This window comes from Ambystoma mexicanum, chromosome 3p (assembly GCF_040938575.1).
Source record: "Ambystoma mexicanum isolate Mex_15411 chromosome 3p, UKY_AmexF1_1, whole genome shotgun sequence".
Classification (NCBI taxonomy): Eukaryota; Metazoa; Chordata; class Amphibia; order Caudata; family Ambystomatidae; genus Ambystoma; species Ambystoma mexicanum.
The window spans coordinates 546,893,555-546,919,195 of NC_090925.1; the positions used below are offsets into that span (position 1 = coordinate 546,893,555).

At 53.1% G+C, this 25,641-nt stretch overlaps 1 protein-coding gene across 2 annotated transcripts in view; it reads right to left on the minus strand.

Annotated features, from left to right (window-relative positions):
- STAU1 (staufen double-stranded RNA binding protein 1) overlaps positions 1-25,641 on the minus strand; it is a 1,155,286-nt gene that overhangs the window by 661,936 nt on the left and 467,709 nt on the right. For both annotated transcript variants that reach the window (XM_069651277.1, XM_069651276.1), the window contains one exon: positions 11,608-11,706. In XM_069651277.1, the coding sequence (XP_069507378.1) occupies positions 11,608-11,706 (99 nt within the window). The remainder of the gene's footprint in view (positions 1-11,607; positions 11,707-25,641) is intronic.

Consider the following 25,641-nt stretch of genomic DNA (forward strand, 5'->3'; position numbering starts at 1 on the left):
GTTCAAGTGTTGGGAGTCCTCGTGCTATAGCTCTCGGGCTTTTAATGTGTTTTGCGATTTTTCCGGTTAATCAATCGAGCCTCAAGCTCCATCAATCCATCTTCCCATTAACAGGGAACCGTTTCTGGATTCTTCAGAGCCCCTCAAGGGCACATTTTCATAGTTTCTTCTTGGAGGATTCCAGAAGCTTCTTCAAGGCCATGGCAGTGGAGAAGGAAGACTCAACGCCTCTGTTCAGGATGTGGCCTACGGAACATCTACTTAGACATTGGGCATTCGGTGTGCCTCTACTGCCTGCATTCCGACCAATCGCACGTGGAGGATGACTGTGCGTTTTGCCAGGAGATGGTCCCCCGCACCATGAAGGATCGGTGCAGGCGTCTCACGGAGTGGCTACAGGCCAAGGCCCCTGCTACGGGTGAGTCCCGGCAGCATGCCTCCCCCCAGCCACAAGAATAAATCTGAGCGGTCTTCTAAGACCTTTGAGGGTGCCCCAGCGACGAGGGCTCAACAGAAGGGCAAGCACCGCGAGTCCGGGAGCGCTGTTGCAACGGGCTCCCCGGAGGCCAGGGTGGGCACAGCATCCCCGGTACCTTCGACCACGAGCCAACGCTCCGGCTCGGCGAAGAGGAAGTCTGACCAACCGGGTAAGCTTATGGAGAAGCCCCAGACGGGCCAGTCGGAGAAGACCAAGGGGGAAGCGGGGTGCTGGCCCCCCCACCCCACAAGGGGAAGGCCCCTAGCTCGACCAAGGTCGTGCAGGCCCTGATTCACCTGGCGAAGCCATCCATTGAAGGTGTGGCGGCGTCCCTAGCAAAGGCTTCGCATGGTACGGCCCCCAAGACGAGAGTTTCCCTGCCTGCCAGGAAGGAATCGTCGTTCCAGCCCATAGAGAAGACGCCGTAGAAGGTGATGCCCGTCATTTCCCCGAAACCGTCTACCCTGGTCGAACAGAAGGGGGGGCATGGTAGTCCTGCAGGGCACAGACATTTCCTCTGAGGAGGTGCTTTCCACTCTCCAGACCATTTTGGAGAAGAAATTCATCGAGGCCAAGGCCTACGGGAGCGACCCCGACGAAGGAGATTTCGAGAGTGGCGACGAGACCGACTAGGAGGAGCAGGCCGTGAAGGAGTTGGAGAACCCTACACTGCTGCCACCGTCGCTCCCGCCACCTCAGCAACCACCTAGCGCTCCACACCTTGTGTTCGGAGATTCGGACGAGGATGCCGCTTCTGCCGGCGCCGGAAGTTCCTGCGGCACCGGGGCCATCAGGTGCACCCCCTACCAAGAAGAGGAGAGTGCACCCTTCACCGCCTTTTCAACCATCGCCCCGTCCCCTCGACCGAGGGAGGATACGGACCCGGACACGGCAACGACTGGGACAGGCATGTACAATGGCAGGTTAGGAGACCTCCCGTCTCTGCCGCCCAGAGCCTCCCTGCCTGACGAGATAGGCTCGTTCCATGCCATGATACCTAGGGCCTCGGACCTGTTTCAGCTGACCCCCGAGGAAAAGAAGAAAGAGGGGTTCCTGGACCAATGCCGCAAGGCAAAGAGGAAGACCATGCTGTCGATTCCTCTGTTGGACGACTTTTGGGACGATGGTCTGTCCCTTATGAAGAACCCAGCGTCGGGCCCCGGCGAAGAGGGACCGGTACGAAAAGAAGAACAGGGTGCAGGACTCTGCACCCAAGTGTTTAAGGTCCCAACCTTCCCCTGATTCAGTAGTCTCAGAGGTGGCAAGGAAGAAATCCTCTGGCTCGGCGGCGTCAACGACCTTCTCTCCCCAGACAGCGAGTGGAAGAACTTGGACGCTATGGGACGACGAGTCATTAAATGGGCCGCCTTGATGGTCGTTGCTGCCAACGCCCTCGCCATCGTGGCACGCTATGACAGGGAGCTCTGGTTTAAGATCGCTCCCCTCTTGGACTTCCTTCCCAAGGACAAGAGAGAGGAAGCTTTGGAGATCCTGCAGGAGGGCGAGGTGGCATCGGACCATGCCATCACAGTACAGGATACAGGATTCCGCCAAATGGGCAACAGCGTTTGCCTTCGACGCGGATGGTTGAAGGCCACAAACTTTCACCAGGAGGTGCAGTCGAGGGTATTGGACATGCCTTTCGACAGGGAAAATTTGTTTGGAAAGACCGTAGACGAGTCCCTCCAGGCCATCAAGGCGAATACCGAGACGGCGCGTGCCTTGGGCACCCTGCAACAGCGACGGCTGTCTTTTCAGACCTCCGGAGGAAAGTCCCATGGTTCCTTCAAGGGCTTCGGCGGAGGCTCATCGTCGTACCGTCAACCGTCCTGCTCTTTGGCCCAGGAGGCCTACAGGGGCTGCAGCAAGTCCGGAGGAGGTCGCCGTCAAGGTCCCCAAGGCGGCGCCTCCATGGGGAACGTCAGCGTGTGGAAGTCCATCTCCACCGACCGTTGGGTGCTGGATGCTCTCGTCCACAGACATACTCTGGAATTCCAACGAAAGTGTCCTCGCATACCACCTGTGGCCAAGCAGGAAAACCATGTCCCTCAGCTTTTGCTGGAGGTGCAGGCCATGCTGAAGAAGGGCGCGATGAAGCTCGGCGGTTGGAGGCCATCCTAGACCTGCAGCCCTGCTTTGAGGGAGTGCGGAGGATCTTCCTGGAGCTCGGGTCCGGCTTAAAAACGATGCACTCAATTCTGGTGTTCCTGTCCCCTGGCACTTGGTTCCTGCAGCAGCAATGGAAGTACAGCCAGCAGAGAGAGAGGTTTCAGTCGAGTTTGTCTTGGGGTCGATTGCTCCCACCAACCCAAGGGCTTCAGCACTGCAGCAGGGCTTCACCGGGCAAACCAACGATCCAGGAAGTGCAGCAAGTTTCTCTTAGGTTCTTTCTTTGGTTTCTTCGTCCAGTGGTCAACTCTGTCTTCCTTGCAAAAGACCTCGCCTTTTATGCAAGTCGTTCCCATTAATTTGCAGCCTAGCTGTAACTCACACAGCAGGGTGTCTGTGCTCGAAGGATAGCCAGCTGGCCAATCACCTTTGGGTGCATTCCTTTAACCAAGGAGACTAAGCACAGGGAGTGTCGGGCACCTCCCTTGCTTCCTGCTTTGCCAGACAAGCTGGAACCAGAGGCGGGCTTCACTAGTGAATCCCGCCAAAGACAAAACAAACAAAAGGGAACAAACCTGATTTAGAGTGCAGAGTAAATCTCAAGAAGGACCTTTCCAACAAGAAATGGCAAAAAAAGAAGACCAGGGCCATTTTGACAAAATGAGCACCCATGGGTGCTATACTGCAGCTGCGAATGCAGCTCGCAGCAAAAACACACAATGGTAGGAAAAAGTAAACCACTGCCACCAGCCATTAATTGTAGAAAGGGTAACATAAAAATGTTACACAAGAAGTTCGACAAAGAGGATACCAAGTAACCCCTTCAGCACCCTATGGTAAAATGGTGTGTGCTGGGACTATAAAGAGGAAAATGTAAGTAAAGTCAATTTCACATTACTACTCTTGGAAACAGTAGTTATCCAAGAGAAGGTATTTAAACCGTACCAGCAATTCAGAGGATTTCTTTGCAACAGTGCACTGAGGGTGCTGTATGTCACAATGTAAAAAGACGCCGCCTATGGAGTTTGTCAGACTCCAAAACCAAAAGAAACAGTGTTCAAATCAAATAAAAATGCATGAGAGAGTGGAGAAAAGGGCTCACTCTTTTCAGGATAAAAATGAAAAGTCCTAAAGTCCAGCAAAAGAGCTCTGGTCTCTAAGGTAGAAGGGAATTGGCACATTTCTGAGAATTCGCCCTAACAGCTTAAAATCCGGCTTTAGCCGAATACTTCAACTATTCGGTATGCGGCTGGATACTAAATATGCTTGGAACACACCCAGTCTCAAGGTGCACCGCACACCAAAGAAAAAGTCATGTGCTTGTGCTGAAAATATATCAGTGTATTGAATAGTTTCAAGTCTATACAACAATTTAAAAATAAATATGTAGCCAGCCTACAGCGATCAGGCTCTGGCCTGGCTGACCTCTTTCCTCTCTGATCGACCCTCCCAGGTCCAACTTGGGTCCTTCCTATCATCTGTCTTCCTCTCCACCTGTGGTGTTCCCCAGGGGTCTAACCTCTCGCCCTGGCTTTTCAACCAATACGTGGCAACTCTCGCCCGCTGTATTGCCATTTTCTGCTCAAACTTCCAGTGCTACGCAGATGACACTCAACTCATTTTCAGGCTGCCCTCAGCCACCTCCACCACCTCTCTCATCACTGATTGCCTAACTGCCATCCAAGATTGGTGTGCCGCCAACTATCTTTGTCTTAATGCCAGCAAGACAGAGATCCTCCTCATTGGCACACCATCACCTTCCTTTCCCCTCACTCTCTGGCCGGCCTGCCTTGGCCCTCCTCCTATCCCCACCGGCGAGGCCAAGAACCTTGGTGTCACCTTTGATTCCACACTCTCCTTCTCCGCCCACATCGCTGATGTATCAAAAAAGTCAAACATCCTACTGCACCTCCTCAGAGGTAATCTTCCTTTCCACTCATTCCCGCAGAAGCTCACTGTCTCCCAAGCTCTGGTTCTCTCTAAGTTGGACTATTGCAACAGCCTTTTTCTTAATCTACCTGCCTCTACTCTCTGCCCTTTACAATTTATCCAGAACAGGACTGCGAGACTTGTCCTTGGACTCAAGCCCTGGGATCGTATCTCTCCACCTCTGAAATCTCTCCATTGGCTCCCAGTGGATGCAAGGATTAAATTCAAAACCCTCTGCATTGTCCACAAGGCTTTCTGGGGCCTGGGTCCAACATACCTTCAGCTATCCCTCTGCAAATACCTCCCATCTCGAGCACTCCGCTCCTCTACCTTCAACTACCTCAGGGTCAGTCGTTTCTCAAAGAAACGAGCTGTGGGAAGATCTGTCTTCGGCTGGGGCCTCCCTCTGGAACAGCCTCCCTGCCACTCAAACTTGAGGAGAACCATCTCCGGTTCCGGAAGCACCTCAAAACCTTCCTCTTTGCTTCTGCCTTCTCCTCCCCTCTCCCCTGTAGATTCTACTCTCCCTCAGCACCATGCACATGGCCACCGTCTGTCCTCCGGGCCCAGGTACCTGCTCATCTTGCCACCCTCACGCACTGCCTCCGGGCCACCCCCTGCACTGGTGTCTGTATCTGTACCCATACAGCCCTCCCCTTTTCTTCCTGCACTTTCAGACCTACATGGCCTGCTGCCATAAACACAGCACTTGCCACTTGCTGGCTGCACTCCCATTGTTTGTTGCCTTTTTATTTATTATTTTATTATTATTTTTGTTTTTTCATTCTCGCTCCGCACTCTCCTTTTGTTCCCCCTTCCATGCACTTCTCCCCCTTCTCCCTCTACCCTGCACTTGCACGTTCTCAATGTCACTGGGCCTAGTAAAATTGTCGGGTTTGTTCTCCCCTGTTCCCCTTCCCTTGCCGCGCTCTGAAACACTTGTGTATGAGCGTGACAGAAAAACAAGTTACTTTTTACCTTGTAACTTTCTTTCGATGGGATGTTCCTCCGACGTATTCCTTATCTCTGATAATTCGTCTCCAGCTTGCTGGCCTTGGAAATGTTTTCTCTGTAGAGGGCGCTGTGTGTCGACATCCGGCGAGTCGATGTCCCTTGACAGCCACCGTTTCGGCGCCGACGTCACCATGCCCATAAATAGCCACGCGTGGCGTCCGTTGCTCAGTTCCGTTTTGTAGCATAAGATAAGTCATGCCTGAATTGGTAATTGACCTTGAAGGCGCGTAAGCTGCAACCACAAGGGAAGTATTACTGCGGGGATGGATGGGAGGGGCGATTAGGAATACGTCGGAGGAACATCCCATCGAAAAAGAACGTTACAAGGTAAGAAGTAACTTGTTCTTCAAAGGGATTGTGTCCTCCGACGTATTCCTTATCTTTGATAGACTCCCATAGCAGTGGAATGAAATTGGAGGTGGGAGTAATAATGTCATGTATCCCTTAAAGGAATGAACCGAATGTAGTACGGCTTTGCCAAATCTGGTCTCTTGACTAGTGGAGGAATCCAGGTTGTAAAATTTTGTGAATTTATGTGCGGACGACCATGTGACAGCCGCACATATGTCTCGGACCGGTACCCCTCTTTGGAGGGCAGAAGAGGCTGCAATACCCCTGGTTGAATGAGCCCTAAGATTTTGGGGTGGCTCTTTCCATACCAGTTTGTAACATTCCAGAATGGCCAAAATAATCCACCTGGAAATGGTCTGTTTTGTTATGGGTAGTCCCAATTTGTGACCGGAGTATCCTACAAACAGTTGGTCTGCTTGCCTAATCCTAGCCAGTCTGCTGATGTAAAAGCTCAGAGCTCGCCTTGGGTCCATCCTATCTAGCCTTTCTTCCTCTTTCCCCGGATGGGGAGGAGGGTAGAACGAAGGTAAGGTAATTTTCTGAGTGATATGAAATTCAGAAACCACCTTTGGGAGGAAATTAGGCTTCACCTTTAGGACAACTTTGTCCTTATGGAAAATTGTATGGGGGGGGTTTACAAGAGAGCTTGTAATTCGCTCACCCTCCTAGCAGATGTTAGTGCTACCAATAGGACAGTTTTAAGAGTGAGAATTCTCAGCGAACAAGAGTGGAGTGGTTCGAATGGAGTACCCATTAGGAAATTTAAGACTAAATTTAAGTCCCATAAGGGAACTTGAAATGGTCTTGGAGGATAAACAGTTAATCCCTTGAGAAATTGTATTACTAGAGGTAGTTTGAAATACGATGGTTCCTCCGCAGTGCGCTTGAAGATTGAAAGTGCTGCGAGATAGCCTTTTACAGTGCCAACTTGAAGGCCTGAGTTTGCCAAGTAGAGTAGAAACGATAACACCGTTGGTGTACCACATGAAAAAGGGTTGATATTCCCTTCTCTACACCAGCTGCAAAATTTGTTCCAACGGCAGCAGTATAAAGACTTTGTTGCTGGCCTTCTGGCCGAAAGCAACACCTCCATGACATCATCAGGGAGGTCCCAATCCTTGTACCTCACCCTTTCAGAAGCCAAGCGTGAAGGTTGAGGGTTCTGATGTCTGGATGGAGAACCTGACCTCCCTTCTGTGAGAGAAGATTCTCTTTGAGTGGAAGACGGATTGGAGGACTAGAAGGTCCGGGTACCACGTTCTCCTGGCCCAGTCCGGGGCAATTAGTATCATGGTTTTCTGGAATCTTCTCAACCTCCTGATCATTACAACGCGTAAAGGAGTGGGAACTCCCAGTCCACTACGAACACGTCCCCTAGAGCTCCTCTCGGGGGAAATTCCCTTGAACAGAACAGATCGCACTTCCTGTTGGTGCTGGTGGCGAACAGATCCACCTGAGGGGTTCCCCAAAGGGCGAAGATCTCTTGAAGGGCTTCCTGAGCTAGCTCCCACTCGTGGGAGACTGTGCTCTGCCTGCTCAGAGCGTCCGCTGTCAAGTTCTTCTCTCCGGCTAGGTGGACTGTCGATAGAGAGATTCCTTCCTGAATTGACCAAACCAGAGCTGCATTGCCTCTCTGCACAGTGGCAGTGACCCTACGCCTCCTCTTTTGTTGAGGTAGTGCATGGCCACCGTGTTGTCAGTCATTATCAGGACATTTCTCCCCTGTACTGATCGCAGGAAAGCTTTCAGCGCTAGTCTGATCCCTCTCAGCTCTAATAGGTTGATGTGTAGTCTGGACTCTGATGGAGACCAACGACCGCTGATGGTCAAGTCATTGGCATGGGCTCCCCACCCCGTGAGTGAGGCGTCTGTGACTACTGTTATCTCCGGCCATGGTTGCCAAAACAGTTCTCCTTTCAAGATGTTCTCTGGATAGGCCCACCATTGAAGGTCGTGGACTACCTTGTCCGGAATCCGGAGGAGATCTGTCATTCTCCCTGAGAAATGCGACCACTGAGTTCTCAGTGCCCACTGAAGAGATCTCATTCTCAGGCGAGCCTCTGGCACAAGAAAGATGCAGGATGCCATGAGGCCTAGCAACCTCAAAAAGTCGAAGGCTGGGAGACGTTGGGCATTTTGAAACTTGTTGACCATCTGCAGAATATCTTGAGCCCTCACCTCTGGTGGAGAGGCTTTTCCCAGGGAAGTGTCCAGGACCGCTCCAATGAACTGGAGTCTCTGTGATGGTATCATCTGTGACGACTTTAAAATGAGGGAGAAGCCCAGTTTGTGAAGGAAGTGGCAGACATAATCTAGCTGGATCTGAGCTTGTTCTGAAGATACAGCTATGATCAGCCAATCGTCCAGGTAGGGGTAGACGTGGATCCCTTCCCTCCTTAGACTCACAGCCACTACCGACATTAGCTTGGTGAAGACCCTCGGGGCGGAGGTCAGCCCAAATGGCAGAACTCGAAATTGATAATGAGAGTCGCCAATTGCGAACCTCAGGTATTTCCTGTGTTTGAGATGGATTGGCACATGGAAATAAGCATCCTGAAGGTCCAGAGATACCAGCCAGTCCTGGAGCTGGAGGGCCTGAAGGATCTGAGAGAGAGTTACCATCTTGATCTTGTCCTTCCTGAGGAACGTGTTCAATTCTCCTAAGTCCAGGATGGGTCTCAGTCCTCCGTCCTTCTTTGGTATGCGAAAGTAGGGAGGGGTGGGGGGCTCGGGGGGGGGGGGGGGGGGGGGGAGTACCAACCCTTGTTCCTGTCCGCTACAGGTACCGGTTCTATGGCACCTTTCTCTAGCAGGTCTATAATTTCCTGCAAGAGGAGCGGATCTGGAACTTTTAGAGAGCTGTGCCCCGGTGGATGACTGAGGGATGTGTAGAAAGGGTAGGCAGTAACCCTGGGCACCTGTCTCCAATGCCCACGCATCTGACGTAATAGCCTGCCATTCCGTCAGATGGTGAGTTAACCTGCCCCCTATAGGTGTTTTGTGTGGAAAGACCTCAGAGTGGTTTGGGGGCGGCTGATGCAGATGCCGAGGGTAAAGAGGCACCTGCTGCTGCTGCGGCTTTAGTACTTTTGACCCGTCCACCTCGGGTGGATCTCCTTTGGCCTCTTTGAGCCGGCTGTTCTCTGCCTTTCCCGAATGTGGAATAATAGCGAAAGGACTTTCCTCTCACAGAGTTTCCTGAGGGGCGAAAAGGAGTTTGGCGGATTGTAGCTCCTAAAGATTTTGCCGCTGCTTTAGATGTCTGCAACTTTTCCAGACTGTCATCAGCCTTTTTACTGAATAAAGAAGAGCCGTCAAAGGGCATATTCAAAAGTCTGGCCTGTACATCTGGAGCAAAGCCAGACTTTCGCAACCACGCATGCCTGCGGATTGTCGTACTTGCTGCCATGGCCCTGCTGATACTGTCAGCGGAATCGATGCCAGTTTGAAGTGACTCGCACATGGCATCTCCTTCCGGTATGCAGTCAGCCGCTGATGAAGCACACTCCCACAGTGTGTGACTGAACCTGGCGAGCGTACAGGTGGCATTGATGGACTTCAACGTCATAGTACAAGCAGAAAAGACTTTTTTTGCCATAGAATCGTACCTTTTTTCAGCTCTATCCTGTGGGACAGTAGGGTAAGCGGATCTGCTGCTTGATGAAGTTGCCGCTTGAACCACCAGGCTCTCTGGAGTCGGGTGTTTTGATAAGTATTCAGGGTCAGCCACAGCTACCCTATACTTGGCTGACAATCTTTTATTGACTGCAGGGATAACCTCAGGAGTTTCCCAATTAGATAAAATCTTCCTTTGCAAGGCTACATGGAAGGGGACCACAGGATCCTCCTGTGGACCTTTGTCTAGTATGTCTGTCAGGTCATCCTGTTGAAAAACAGGTGAAGGCGCAGACCAACCCATAAATTCAATAATCCTCCCATCAGGGTTCTATAGGGTGTTTCAGCATGTTCCCCTGGGTCTGGTTTGACAAATTCCACTTCTGGAGAAGTGTCCAGCCCACTTGCCTCATGTAATGATTCCTGTAGGTCTTTCAACCTTCTTTCCTCAGAGGTAAAATCCTCTGAAACAGGTAGTGTGGTCCTCTGCAACCCGAAGGTTTCCTGGTCAGAATCCTCACCTTCTTCATAGATTGAAGATAATCAAGGGTACTCTGACCTCGGAAATGGTGTAAAACCCATTTCTAAGGCAGAAGGAGCCAAATCCATCATTATTGGGCGAGAAAACGGCGATGTCGTCGACGCAGATGTGTCAGGCTTCAAAGGCGTCAAGAAAACTGGAAGAGGCCTCGAAGAACTCGAGAGGATCGGGGTCCTACTCGAGGATGTCGACGACGGTCTCGGCATCGTGCCGGAGGCTCTTGGTATCACCGTTGGCTGTGAGTAGCCGTGGTTTTCTCTTTCATCGGCGTCGAAGTCGGCGATGGCGTCGATTTGATCGACCGATGCGTCGAAGCACCCTTCAACAACGGCGTTGATGGCGGCGATCCATGCGTCGAAGGGATCTTCGACGTCGTCGAAGATGGTGCCTTCTTACCAGATGGCCCGCGGCGCTCTCGGGTGGATTCTTTCGCCGGGTGCAGCGGCTCGCGGCGTTTCGATTTTTTAGGTTTTTCACCCGGGTTATCACCCTCAGCTGTCTTCGAGGGGGTGGAGGCCGCTTTCTCGAAGACGCTTAGCATTTTCTTCCTGAATTCCTCCCACTCAGCCTGAGAGCTGGAGACCCTTTCTGGGGAAACCGAAGATAAAGAGGAAGGGGATCTTCGACGTCTCTTCTTTGAGTGTCTAGATCGCGACGAATGGTGGGAGCTACTTCGAGACCTAGAATGGGAATGCTTTCGACGGCGAGGAGACGAATGCCTTGACCGAAGAAACTTTAGAGGAGGTTTTGACTGACTTACCTCTCTCGAGCTTCCCCTTGCTCTCCTTCAAGGCTTTCGCCGTCATGGACATGCAGTCCTCACACTCCGAACAATGGTGCTCGACTCCCAAGCACCACAAGCAGATCCTATGTGGATCCGTTATCGACATTTTTTTACTGCAGTCTTGACATTTTTTGAAGCCGGGCCGCGGAGTCGTCGGTTCCGATGAAGAAGCCACCGAGAACGAGTTGGTATTTCAAGTAAATATAAGAGGTTTTATCTGACTGAACTGAGCAGCGATATTCCGAGGCCCCACGAAGCGCGGAAAAACAGAACTGAGCAACGGACGCCGTGCGTGGCTATTTATGGGCATGGTGACGTCGGCGCTGATACGGTGGATGACGAGGGACATCGACTCGGCGGACGTCGACGCGCAGCGCCCTCTACAGAGAAAAAATTTCCGAGGCCTGAAGACGAATTATCAAAGATAAGGAATACTTCGGAGGACACAATCCCTTCGAAATAAAATATCAATATCAATATCAATATCAACTACATAACAGTTCCCATAACTGATATTCAGTACACCCCTAGCAAAAACTAATTAAACTAATAATATTGTTGAGATGACTTTGTCTAAGGTGTGTTTTTCCATAGTATCTAAAAATGAATTAAATCTATACCCCAAAGAGTAATGCATAATGATGTAACATTTTCAGGACAGATTACTTGGGTTTCCCCTACACATTGAGACTAATGAACGCCCAGTCTACGATTTGAAAGTGTAGTACCAATTTCGAGACAAACCTAAAGGCTACAAAGTGTTGTAAATAACTATTAAACACATACCTCAAAGTTCACAGGCAAGTTCCTTTTAAGCGCAACCTCAAACACCTGACTTATTTCAGATTTATTGAGATTCTCATCATCTGGTTCTTTACCATTCATCTAAAAAATGGCAAAACACATTTTAATTTTAAATACAAATTTAAATTCCAAAAAACAAATAATCATGCATCATAGTTTACAAAGTTATTTTCTGATCCCAAAAACATGCAAAAACATTTCATAGAGGTTTTAAGACATTTTCCAATTAGTTAATATCACATTTTTAAAGGCTGAATACATTACAACTACCTCCAAAACAACATTTGTGGTTACTAATCAGAATAATAAGAGGATTTGTATTTAACCTTTTGAGTGCTCTTAGGAAATGTAGTTAAAAAAACAAATGGTACCTACCAGTAAGCAGAGTCCGCTGTTAGGAAACAGGTTTCTTTTTTAAGCATTCCCATCTCTTACAATGAGACCCCCAGTCTATCTGCTGAATGTGTGTGATGCTCACCTATTTTTTAGTCAGGGGCCCTTTTAATCTCAGTCAAGAGCTTCACTGTACATTTGGGAGGCACAAGTGAGTCCTTAAGGCAACCAGTGGAAGAGTACCCTGTAACCCATTTCATTGTATTGTGAGGAAGCAGTACAGCAGGAAAACCGACTCCCCTTTCCATTTAATTTAACAGTACTTTTCCCATACTCTGTGTAGCCTGAACAGGCTGATGACAGTGATACCTTATTTTTTATCATTTTTGCATTCACTTTTATTGGGGGGCTGCTTCACACGAGGCAATGGAGGTGAGGCTGCTACCCGGTAGTCCCCCTAGGAGTGGAACTCAGCGGGTGGATATTGTGGGGGAGGGGACCCCCTCATGGGACTAGGACCAACTGTCCGGGAAGAACTCAGTATGCCCAAAACATATCACTAGCTACCTCATCCTCCTACCCTACACAAAGATCCATAATTCCACACACTTCCATGTACCTTTGTAGGGTAGGTCTAACCTCCCTAAAAAGTACTGAGACAAGGAAGAGTAGGGATTACCTGTATGAGTATGCAGAAACTGTGATGAAGAAGAGCACAAGTAACCCAACTGAGGATGAGAACTTCAATACCGAGACAAAGAAGAGGCACAGTGCAGAGTGCCACATTTGAGAATAATGGAAAGTAGAACTTTGAGAAAACCTGAGAAGAGCCCTGGGAACAAAGTCATTTCCCTGGCATTCTGAACATTATGAGAGCAAGACCATACTTGGCAAGCGAGTGAGGCAAGTTGGTACAGGCCAGGGGAAGGTATTCATTTCCCCTGGTATTTGGCAACATTGTGATAACATTGTGATAAAGGCCAAGGGAAGGAAGTCATTCACCTGGCATCAAGGATATGTTGATGTACCTTTGAAAGGGATTGCAGCCTAGGGAAGGGAGTCATTCCCTCAGGAAATAGTCCCTCCAGACTACTGACGTGGTATTGAATGGAATTGATTGTTTATATGTATAGCGCCTATACACAAAGTGTTTCAAAGCGCTTCAAGGAGGGAGGGAACATGGGAGAATACAGTAACATTCTTGTAAGTCCTTGAAACAATTCAGAATGTGAGAAAAAATAACTATCTTAATCAGCCTGGAGACATTTCGGATAGTACAAGTGCAAGGAACAATAAAGGAGGTGTGAGTGGGGGAGTGGGAATGAGACAAAACACGCGGTTACATTATTGTGCCAGACAATTGATGTAGTGCCGGAAAATTAACAAGTGGAGTGGGTGGGGGAATGGAGTGAGGGAGAAGGAACAAGTTACTTACCTGTAACTTTTGTTCTCCAGCATGGGGAGAGCCATCTGGAGAGCCATCTGGAAATGAAGGCCTTCGAGAGAGCCTATCCCCTGATTGACAGGTCCAAAGTTCACAAAAAGTTGTGACGTCTTCCGAAAACACTTTGTGCGGTCCACGTAGAACTTCAGCGCTCTAGCCACATCCAGCGAGTGCAAAGTCCTTTCAGCCGGCGACGAAGGCGACGGGAAGAAAACAGGCAACACCAAGGGTTTGTTGAGGTGGAAGTCCGACGGCACCTTGGGCATGAAGGAGGGGTGCGTCCTGAGCACTACCCTCGTGTCGTGAAAAGTCAAGTACTGGGGCTTGCAGGAAAGGGCCTGGAACTCTCCCACCCGTCGTGCGGAAGTGATGGCCACAAGAAACGGTGTTTTCCACGACAAGAACTTCAACGCAGCCGAGTGCAGGGGCTCGAACGGAGGTCCCATGAGCTTGGTCAGCACCACGTTGAGCTCCCACACCGGGGCCGGAGCCTTCACCGGCGGGAACGATCTGAACAGTCCCTTCATGAATTCTTTCACCAGACGATGAGACCACAAAGACGTCCGTCCCGTGGTTCTGGTGTATCGGGAGATCGCAGCAAGATGAATCTTGATGGACGCGTGCGCCAGTCCAGCCTTGGCCAGCGTCAGTAGGCACGGCAGTACTTGGGGAGCCGTAATCCATAGAGGGTTAATCTTCTGTGCGTGGCACCAGACAGAGAACCTCTTCCATTTGTGTCCATAGCATTTAAGAGTTGAGGACGCCCTGGCCTTTGCAAGAACCTCTCTGCAGTCGGCCGCTATGTCGTAGCCTCCAAACTCTAATGCTGCAGGAGCCAGGCCTGCAAGTTCAGCGACTTCGCGTCGTGATGGAGGATGGCGCCTCCTTCCCTGGAGAGAAGATCCGCGTCCACTGGCAGCTTGATAGACGGGGACGCTGACAAGTCCAGAAGGTCCGGGAACCATATCTGCCTCGGCCACGCAGGTGCGACGAGGATCATCCTGCACCGTGACTTCTTGAGCTGGTTGATGAGCCGGATCAGCAACGGCAATGGAGGGAACGCGTATAGAAACAGGCCCTCCCAGGGGAACGAGAAAGCATCGCCCATGCTCCTCGGCTGGGGAAACCTGCTGGCGAAACTCCGGCACTTGGAGTTCGTCGCCGTCGCGAACAGATCGATCTGGGGTGTGCCCCACCGTCGGAAGAGGCGATCCACTAGATCCTGTCGTAGTTCCCACTCGTGGCACGAGCGCAGCTCTCTGCTGAGCGAGTCGGCGATGGTGTTTTTTATTCCTGCCAGATGAAACGGCACCAGAAACATCCCTTGGGCGACGGCCCAATGCCACAGATCCTGTGCCTCCTTGGACAGGGCTGGGGATCTGGTACCGCCCTGCTTCCTGATGTAGAACATGGTGGTGGTGTTGTCGGTGAAGATCCTCACCACCTTGCCCTTGAGAGACGGAAGAAAGGACCTGAGGGCCCAAAACACTGCACGGACCTCCAGGACTTTGATATGGAGGGACTTCTCCTTCGGAAGCCAAAGGCCTCTCGCGTGCAGTTTTTTGGTGTGCGCTCCCCACCCTTCCAGGGAGGCATCCGTGGTCACTGTCTTCTGGTGGCCGGGGGTCTGGGAGTCCAAGCCCGCCGTCAGATGCGCGCGGGTGCCCCACCACCGGATCGCTCGTCGGAAACTCTCGTCGAGTGTGATCCTCTCCTCGAAGCTGCCCGTTGTCTGGATTCAGCACGCGTCCAGGGACTCCTGCAACGGGCGCATCCGGAGCCTGCACAGGCTGATGAGATAAATGCAAGAAGACATCATTCCGAGGAGGGACTTGATGGACCTCACCCTGGCCGCGTCCGCAACCAGCATCCGCTGCACCTTGCCCAAGATGGCCCTCGTCCTTTCCTCCGACGGAGAGGCCAGAAGCGACACTGTGTCGAGCTTCGCTCCCAGAAACAGTGCGTCTTGCGCGGGCACCAGGTGGGACTTGGCGTAGTTTATGGAGAATCCCAGGTCCGCGAGTAGTTGGACGGTCCTTGCCTTGTGCTCCACGGCGAACTCCTTCGTCTTCGCTCGGATGAGCCAGTCATCCAGGTAGAGATAGACGTGGATCCCCTCTAGGCGCAACCGCGCCGCCACCAGTGCGAGGCACTTGGTGAACCCCCTGGGTGCCGACCTCAATCCAAAGGGAAGGGCTCTGAACTGGTAGTGACGCCCTTGGACCACGAATCTGAGAAACTTTCGGTGTCCCTTTAGGATGGGGATATGGAAGTAGGCATCCTCCAAATCCAACGATGACAGGAAATCGCCCTCCTCCAATTGACCCAGGACGTGTTGGAGGGTGACCATCCTGAACTTCTGTGCCTTGATGAATTTGTTCAGTCGTCGTAGGTCCAGGATGGGACGCCATCTTGAGTAAACTCCGGACCCCCGAAGCCTCTTTGGGACAAGCTCGATGGCGCCCTTCCTGAGCATCGCCCTTACCTCCAAGAGAAGTTGAGGGACGTGATGTTCCTTCCTGGCCACAGGGGGGACGCGCGGGAACCTCTTTAGAAACTCGAGCGCGTGATCCCGAGTCAGGGCGTCCAGCACCCAACGGTCGGTGGAGATGGACTCCCACACGCTGACGAAGCTCACCAGCTGGCCTCCCACCGGGGTGCTTCGGTGGGGGCCCGACCCCACGGCCGGTTCAGTCCTGCTTCGACGAGGCTTTGCCGCCTTGTCCTCCTTGGCGACGACGGCGGGGTCCGCCCGTCTTGCCTCGTTCCCTGTAGGCTTCCTGCGACGACGAACGGGCCGCTTGACGATAGGTAGAAAATCCGCCGCTGGAACCTTTGGAGGCACCCTGTTTGCCTCTGCCGCTCCGAAAGGGTGGCCGTCGTTGCTGGAGAACACCAAGAGCCTGGGCCGTCTCCGTGTCCGCCTTGATGGCTTGTAGGGAATCGTCCACTGTTTTCCCAAACAGGTTGCTCCCGTCGAACGGCATGTCCAAGACTCTGGTCTGCACGTCCTGACGGAAGTCAGTAGCCTTGAGCCATCCACGCCGCCTAAGGCACACGCCGTTGCCTAACTGGCGGAATCCAGTGTCCGGGATGTCCGTCGCTATCGTAATGGCGTGGTCCGACGCCACTTCTCCTTCCTGCAAGATCTCTAGGGCCTCCGCCCTCTTGTCGTCTGGTAGGAAGTCCAGCAGGGGGGCAAGTTTGTACCACAACTCCCTGTCGTAGCGGGCTACGATAGCCAAGGCGTTGGCAGCCTTAATCGTCGTCGTCGCTGCCGATGAGATGACTCTGCGTCCCATCGTGTCCAATTTCTTTCCCTCGCCGTCCGGCGTGGAGGTTGATGTAGAGGCCGCGCCCCCCCCGCTTTCTTCCTGGCCGCCGCGGAGACGACCGAGTCCGGGGTCGGCTGTGCCCAAAGGCACAAGGGGGCCGCGTCCGGGACCCGGTACTTCTTCTCGTACCGATCCCTTCTAGCCGGCGTTGTGGATGGGTTCTTGAGGAGGGCGAGACCCTCATCCCAGATATCGTCCAGCAGAGGTACAGCGAGGACCGTCTTCCTCTTGGTCTCGCGCCGTTGATAAAGGAAACCTTCCTTCTTCTCTTCCGGGTAGAGCTGGAAAAGCTCGGATGCCCTGGCGATCATGGCGTGAAACGATCCAATCTCGTCGGGCGGGGAAGCCCGGGTGGGAGGTGACGACGGGAGATCCTCGTCGTAAACCTCGTCGTCAGTACCCGTCGCGGCCGTGTCAGTCCCCGTATCATCCCCACGTGTGGTGGACCAGGAGGAGGGCTGAGCAGGGCGCGAAGGTTGAAAAGGAGGTGGAGGATGAATCCTTCTCTTAAGAGGAGGGCTCCCAGAAGGGCCTGGCTCCGGGTCCCCCTTCGGGAGCGGTTTCTCCGTTGGTGGTAACGGCAGTCTCGTCCTTATCTCTGAGCATAAGGACTGTATAGCCAACAAAATGGACGCCGAGTTGTCTTGCGGCACTGGTTGAGGGGGTTCCGACAGGCGAACAGGAGCCCCGTCGGCACCCTCGACGTTCTCGTCGTCTCCCACGTCAGGATCCCTCCCGACAGGATGGTCTTCTTCCACGCCAGCGCCGTGGCCTAAGACTTCGATCAGCTCCTCCTCAGAGGTTGAGGCCGAATCCACGACGACCTCCTGCCCCCCTTTTTCTTCTCCGTCGGAGGTTTCACGGGGGTCCTGTCGATGGGCATGAAAGAGGACTCCCTCCGCTGTGGCAGGGAGATTCTGGGCCCCGAGGTCGCCACCACTGGTGTAGCCTCCACAGGCTGACCAGGGCCGCCGCGACTGTCTCGATAGAGGCCTTGGCCGGATGGATCAAGGCTTTCACCACCTTAGGTGCTCTCACCGCCTTCTCCTTGGGGGGAGGGTCACCTCCTCGCTCCCCCTCCGATGGGGCCTTCGAGCATGACCGGGGTCTCTCCAGGAGCTTCGCCGGGTGCTCGGCATTCCTCTTACCCGAGCCAGAGCGTTGGCTCGTGGTTGATGGCGCCGGGGAGGATGCGCCCTGCCTGGCGCCCGTGGACTCGCGGTGCTTGGCCTTCTGTTGGACCCCCGTCGCCGGGGCGCCCTCAAAGATCTTAGAAGACCACTCGGACTTCTTCTTCTTCTCACCTGACGGGCTCTTTCCTTCCAGCCAGTTGGCGAGACGCTGATGGCGGTCCTTCATGGTCCGCTCTGACATATTGCCGCAAAACGCACAGTCCTTCTCCACGTGCGTCTCGTCTTCATGCAGGCAGTAAAGGCAAAGGGAGTTTTCGTCCTCCTTAAAGACATTCTGAAGCTGGCATCCAGGGCAGACCCTGAACAGCTTTCCGGGCGTCGAGCTTCCCTTCTCCTGGGCCATGCTCGAGAAGGGCCTGAGAAACTTCTGGAGTCCTCCAAAAGCGTGGCTCGACGAAATCTTCACCCTTAAGGGGCGTAGAAGAATCCGACACGGGTCCCCGTTGATCGGATAAAGAAACGGTGGAGCTTGAGGCTCTTTTCACCGAAAAAGAGAACATTTTCCTAAGAAAAAGCGCGAAAAAAGCACTAACGCTCGAGAGCAATAGCACGAGGATCCCAACACTTGAACGTGCGGTAAAAATCTGAAGATGGCTGCCAGAGGCGGGGCTTAGGGAGAGGGCAGTCATTGGCTGTGGTCAGTATGACGCAGAGATCAGTGATTGGTTACTACTACGAAAGACAGATCAGAAACTAAACTGATACTGATTTTTCTTTACCAAGGATTCCAAGCCTGACGACGGGGAATATTCATGAGCATTTGAATCCATGCCAGACCCCATGCTGGAGAAGTGAAGAGCCGCAGAGGGGTAGGCGGGTGGGTTTGCATGTGAATCCATGCCAAACCCATGCTGGAGAACAACAGTTACAGGTAAGTAACTTGTTCCTTCTCCAGCATGGGGTCTGGCATAGATTCACATGCTCATGAATAAGAGAATACATAACAGTACACACATGCACAACCACGGGAGGTGGCAACAGGCTCAACATTAAGCAATACAACAACTCAACATTAAGCATCCCTTACCTCCTCACCAGGCTCACCTTAAGCGAACATGTTGCGCAGCGCTGCTTGGCCGACCCTGGACTCCTCCCTGGAGTCCCGATCGACGCAGAAGAATCTTGGGAAGGTGTGCGTCGACCTCCACGTCGCAGCCCTGCAGATGTCCAGCAGGGGCACACCAGACAGGAAAGCCGTGGTAGCAGCGATCGCTCTGGTCGAATGGGCTCTCGGACGGCCGGGCAGTGGTCGGTTTGCCAACCGGTGACAGTGCATGATGCAGCCGGAGAACCATCTGGAAATGGAAGTCTTCCCGAGAGCTTTCCCTTGATTCACAGTCCCAAAGTTCACAAACAGCTGTGATGTCTTCCGAAAACTCTTCGTGCGGTCCACATAGAACTTCAGCGCTCCTGCTACGTCCAGCGAGTGCAGAGTCCTTTCAGTCGGCGACGAAGGAGACGGGAAGAAAACTGGCAACACCAAGGGTTCGTTGAGGTGGAAGTCCGACGGCACCTTGGGCATGAAGGAGGGGTGCGTCCTCAGCACCAACCTCGTGTCGTGAAACGTCAAGTATGGCGGCTTGCAAGATAGGGCCTGGATCTCTCCCACTCGTCGTGTGGAGGTGATGGCCACTAGAAACTCTGTCTTCCAAGACAAACTTCAACGGTGCCGAATGCATAGGCTCAAATGGGGGCCCCATGAGCCTGGTCAGCACCACGTTGAGCTCCCACGCCGGGGCAGGGGCCTTCACCGGCGGGAATGATCGGAACAATCCTTTCATAAATTCCTTCACCAGTCGATGGGACCACAAGGATGCCCGTCCCGTAGTTCTGGTGTATCATGAGATGGCGGCCAGATGTATCTTGATGGAAGCGTGAGCTAGTCCAGCCTTGGCCAATGACAGTAGGTACGGCAATACTTGAGGGGCCGTAATCCGCAGAGGGTTAATCTTCTGTGCACGGCACCAGACAGAGAACCTCTTCCATTTATGTCCGTAGCACTTGAGAGTTGAGGACGCCCTGGCCTTTGCAAGAAACTCTCTGCAGCCGGCCGGGATGTCGTACCCTCCAAACTCTAGTGCTGCAGGAGCCAGGCCTGCAAGTTGTGGTGAAGAATGGCACCTCCTTCTCTGGAGAGCAACGACAGCGGAGGGAACGCATAAAGAAATAGACCGTCCCATGAGAACGAGAAAGCATCGCCCATGCTCCTCGGCTGGGGGAACCTGCTGGCGAACCTCCGGCACTTGGATTTCGTCGCCGTCGCAAAGAGATCGATTTGGGGTTTGAGTCGGCGATTGTGTTTTTTATTGCTGCCAGATGAAGAGGCACCAGAAACATCCCTTGGGCGACTGCCAATGCCACAGATCCTGGGCTTCCTTGGATAGGGCAGGGGATCTGGTTCCGCCCTGCTTCCGGATGTAGAACATCGTGGTGGTGTTGTTGGTGAAGATCCTCACCACCTTGCCCTTGAGGGACGGAAGAAAAGACCTGAGGGCCCAGAACACTGCGCGGAGCTCCAAGATGTTGATGTGGAGTGACTTCTCCTCTGGGAGCCAAAGGCCTCTCGCGTGAAGATCTCCGGAGTGCGCTCCCCAACCTTCCAGGGAAGCGTCCGTTGTCACCGTCACCTGGTGAGCTGGGGTCTGAAAGTCTGTGCCCGCCAACAGATGAGAGCGGGTACCCCACCACGGGATCGCCTGACGGAACGTCTCGTTGAGAGGGATACTGTCCTCGAAGCTGCCCGTCGACTGGACCCAGCGGGCGTCGAGGAACTCCTGTAAGGGGCGCATCCGAAGCCTGCAAAGGTGCACCAGATAAATGCAGGAGGACATCATCCCGAAGAGGGACTTGATAGATCTTACCCTGGCCATGTCCCTGGCCAGCAGATGCTGCACCTTGCCCAGAATGGTCCTGGTCCTTTCCTCTGACGGCGAGGCCAGCCGCGACACTGTCGAGCTTGGCTCCCAGAAACAGGGCGACTTGCGACGGAACCAGGTGGGATTTTGGAAAGTTGATGGAGAATCCCAGGTCCGTGACCAGCTGGACGGTCTTTGCAGTGTGCTCCACGGCAAGCTCCCTTGTCCTTGCCCGGATGAGCCAGTCGTCCAGGTAGGGGTAGACGTGGATCCCCTGTAGGCGCAGCCGTGCTGCCACCGGTGCGAGGCACTTGGTGAACACCCTGGGTGCCGACTTCAATCCTAACGGGAGGGCCTTGAACTGGTAGTGCCGCCCTTGGACCACGAACCTGAGGAACTTTCGGTCTCTTTTTAGAATGGGGATGTGGAAGTACGCATCCTCCAAGTCCAACGACGACAGGAAATCGCCCATCTCCAGCTGTCCCAGCACGTGCTGGAGGTTGACCATCCGGAACTGCTGTCCCTTGATGTACTTGTTCAGTCGTCGCAGGGCCAGGATGGGGCGCCATCCTCCTGTCTTCTTTTTTACGAGAAAGTACCTTGAGTAAACTCCGGAACCCCGAAGCCTCTTTGGGACGAGCTCGATGGCACCCTTCTTGAGCATCGCCCTTACTTCCAACAGTAGTTGAGGGACGTGATTTTCCTCCCTGGCCATGGGTGGAACGCGAGGGCACTTCTTCTGAAACTCGAGGGCATGCCCTTGGGCCAGGACGTCCAGCACCCAATGGTCGGTGGAGATGGACTCCCACACGCTGACGAACCTCGCCAGCCGGCCTCCCACCGGGGTGCTTCGGCGGGGGCCCGACCCCACGGTCGGTTCAATCTTGTTTGGAGGCCGCCTTGCCTCCTTGATCTCCCTGTCGACGACGACGGGCACCACCTGACTTGCTTTGTCCCCTGTAGGCTTCCTGGGACGAAGATCTTGCCGATTGGCGGTACGTGGAGGAGCCACTGCCGGATCCCTTGGAGGCACCTTGTCTGCCTCCGGAGCTCCGAAAGGACGGCTGTCGTCGTTAGAGCACTCCCAGTGCCCGGGCAGTCTCCGTGTCTGTCTTGATGGCCTGAAGGGACTCATCAACCGCCTTCCCAAACAGGTTGTTCCCGTCGAAGGGCATGTCCAAAACCTTGGTTTGTACGTCCTGGCGAAAATCCGTCGCCTTGAGCCATCCTCGTCGTCTCAGGCAAACGCTGTTGCCCAACTGACGGAAACCAGTGTCGGCGATGTCCGTTGCCACCGTGATGGTGCCTCCGAAGCAATCTCACCTTCCTATAGGATTTCAAGGGCCTCAGCCCTTTTGGCGTCCGGAAGGAAGTCCAACAGCGGGGCGATTTTGAACCACAACTCCATGTCGTAGCGGGCTACGATAGCCAGGGCGTTGGCCGCCTTGATAGTCGTCGCTGTGGATGAGATGACCCGTCGTCCCATCGTGTCCAGCTTCCTGCCCTCGCCGTCCGGCGGGGAAGTTGATGTCGAGGCCGATGCCTCCCCAGCTTTCTTCTTTGCACCCGCCGAGATGACCGAATCCGGGGTAGGTTGCACTCGAAGGCACAAGGGGGCAGCGTCGGGGACCCGATACTTCTTCTTGTACCGGTCCCTCTTTGCCGGCGCCGTGGCAGGGTTCTTGAGGAGGGCGAGCCCCTCATCCCAGATGTCATCAAGAAGTGGTACGGCGAGGACCGTCTTCCTTTTAGCCTCGCGCCGTTGGTAAAGGAACCCTTCCTTCTTCTTCTCTTCTGGGCAGAGCTGGAAGAGCTCGGATGCCCTGGAAATCATGGCATGAAAGGATCCAATCTCGTTGGGTGGGGATGCCCGGGCAGGGGGTGACGGGGGACACGTCTCGTCGTCGCCTTCGTCGTCATCTGTACCTGTCGTAGCCGTGTCCGTGCCTGTATCATCCCTGTGGGTAGTAGACCGGGGGGAAGGCAGAGCAGGCCGCAGAGGTGGGAGAGGTGGCGTAGGATGCGTCGTCCTCCTCTTATGCTGTGGACTTTCCGAAGGTCCTGGCTCCGGTTCCCCCGTCGGGTCTGGCTCAGGTACCTCCATCGGGGGGAGGGGCAACCTTGTCCTTATCTCCGAGCATAAGGACTGAATCGCTGACAAAATGGCCGCCGAGGTGTCCTGCGGCGCCGGAAACGTCGGGATCCCTCCCGATGGGCTGGGCCTCTTCCACGACTTCAATGAGCTCTTCTTCACAGGTCGTGTCCGTATCCACGATGGCCACCTGCCCCTCCCCCACCTTTTCCAACGAGGACTTTGTGGGGGTCTTCTCAATGGGCCTGAAAGACGACTCACTCCGCGGTGGCAGGGAGACTCTGGGTCCTGAGGTCGCCTCCACTGGCGTAGCCTCCACAGGCTGAGCCAGGGCCGCTGCAACATCCTCAATCGAGGTCTTAGCAGGGTGAATTAAGGCCATCGCCACCTTCTGTACGCCTGGGGCCTTCACCTTGGGGGGAGGGTCTGAGCCTCACTCCCCCTCTGCCTGAATCTTCGAGATCGACCAGGGCCTCTCCAGAAGCTTCGCCGGGTTCTCGGACTTCCTCTTACCCGAGCCAGAGCGTTGGCTCATGGTTGATGGCGCCGGGGAGGATGCGCCCTGCCTGGCAGCCAAGGAGCCTGACCGTTCGGCGCTCCCGGTGCCCACGGACTCGCGGTGCTTGGCCTTTTGTTGGGCTCCCGTCGCCGGGGCGCCCTCACAGGACTTAGAAGACCGCTCGGACTTCTTTTTTTTCTTCTCGCCTGACGGGCTCTTCCCTTCCAGCCAGTTGGCGAGACGGAGGTGGCGATCCTTCATGGTCCGCTCCGACATGTTCCCACAAAATGCACAGTCCTTCTCCGTGTGCGTCTTGTCCTCATGGAGACAGTAGAGGCATAACGAATGCTCGTCCTCCTTGAAACATTCTGAAGCTGGCATCCAGGGCAGGTACTGAAGAGCTTCCTTGGCCATGTCCGGGGTAGGCCTCGGAACTTCTGGAATCCTCCAAAAGCGTAACTCGACGAAATCTTCACCCTTGAGGGGCGTAGAAAACTCTGAAACTGATCCGCGTTGATCAGATGTAGAAACGGTGGATCTTGAGGCTCTATTTAACCGAAAAATGAGAAAAATCTCCTGAAAAAGTGCGAAAACGCAGCAAAAGCTCGAGAGCTACAGCACGAGAACTCCCAACACTTGAACGTGCGGTAAAATTCTGAGGATGGCTGCCAGAGGCGGGGCTTAGGGAGAGGGCAGTCATTGGCTGGGGGCAGTATGACCCAGAGACCAGCGATTGGTTACTACTAAGAAAGACAGATCAGATACTACTAAGAAAGACAGATCAGAAACGAAACTGATACTGATTTTTTTCTATACCGAGGATTCCCGGCCTGACGACGGGGAATATTCATGAGCATGTGAATCCATGCCAGACCCCATGCTGGAGAAGGAGAGAAACAACACAAGCAACTAACTTATTAGGTCGGACGACGATTCAGAAATAATGCTGGAAGGGAAAGTGGGAGGAGAAGACAAGGAGGGAAGGAGGGGAGAGAAACAAGCTGCAATCACACAAGGTCACGAGACAAATGATAGAGTAAGTGCTAATGAACAATAAATAGGGGGGAGAGGGGGAGGGCATGTGGATGAGAAGAACAAGTTAGTTACTTACCAACTGTAACGTTCTTTCGACTGGATGTTCCTCCCACGTATTCCTCATCTTGTGATAAATCGTTATCTTCAGCTTTGCTGCTTCGGAAAAAAAAAATGTTCCTCGGCAGAGGGCGCTGTGCTCGAGGTCGTGGCATCGATTGTGCCTCGACGTACTCCGTACTCTGTCGACGTCACCGATGGGATAAGTAGCTCGAGCCGCGCCCGTTGCTTCAGTTCTGTTTTTTCGATGAAATATATATAGGAGGAACACCCAGGCGTGTCCCATGACCGATACATTCTTCGTGAGAGGAAAGTGTAAGAACACGTAAACTGTACTGTGGGGTTGGATGGGAGGGTCGATGAGGAATACGTGGGAGGAACATCCAGTCGAAAGAACGTTACAGTTGGTAAGTAACTTGTTCTTCGAATGGATTGTGTCCTCCCACGTATTCCTCATCTTGTGATAGGCTCCCATAGCAGTATCAATCTTTGGAGGTGGGAGTACCATTTCAGTTTTTGTGGACAGAATGCAGAACTGCCTTTGCAAATAAACCCTCGTTAGAGGAGGCAGTGTCCAAACAATAATGTTTAACAAAGGTATGTATTGTTTTCCAGGTTACAGCTGCACAAATGTCTGCTGACGGGACTCCCCTCTTTAGAGCCGCAGAAGTAGCCATTCCCCTTGTAGAATGGGCACGAAGCCCATCTGGTGGTTCTTTTCCCGCTAATCTGTAGCATTCAACTATGGCTAATATGATCCAGCGGGAAATGGTCTGTTTTGTTACAGATAAGCCTAATTTTTGACCAGTGTAACCCACAAACAGTTGGTCATCTTGTCTCAATTTAGCCATCATAGAGATGTAAAAAATAAGAGCCCTCTTGGGATCTAATCTATGTAATCTCTCCTCTTCTTTGCCCAGGTGAGGAGGAGGATAAAACGTTGGAAGTACTATTTTTCGTGACAAATGGAAGTCAGAGACTACTTTTGGCAAAAATGAAGGTTTAACTTTAAGGACTACCTTATCTTTATAAAAAATGGTATATGGTGGTTTGCATGAAAGAGCTTGAAGTTCGCTAACCCTGCGGGCTGATGATAGGGCCACAAGGAGGACAGTTTTTAGAGTTAAAAGCCTCAATGGACATGAGTGCAGAGGCTCAAAAGGTATGCAAGTC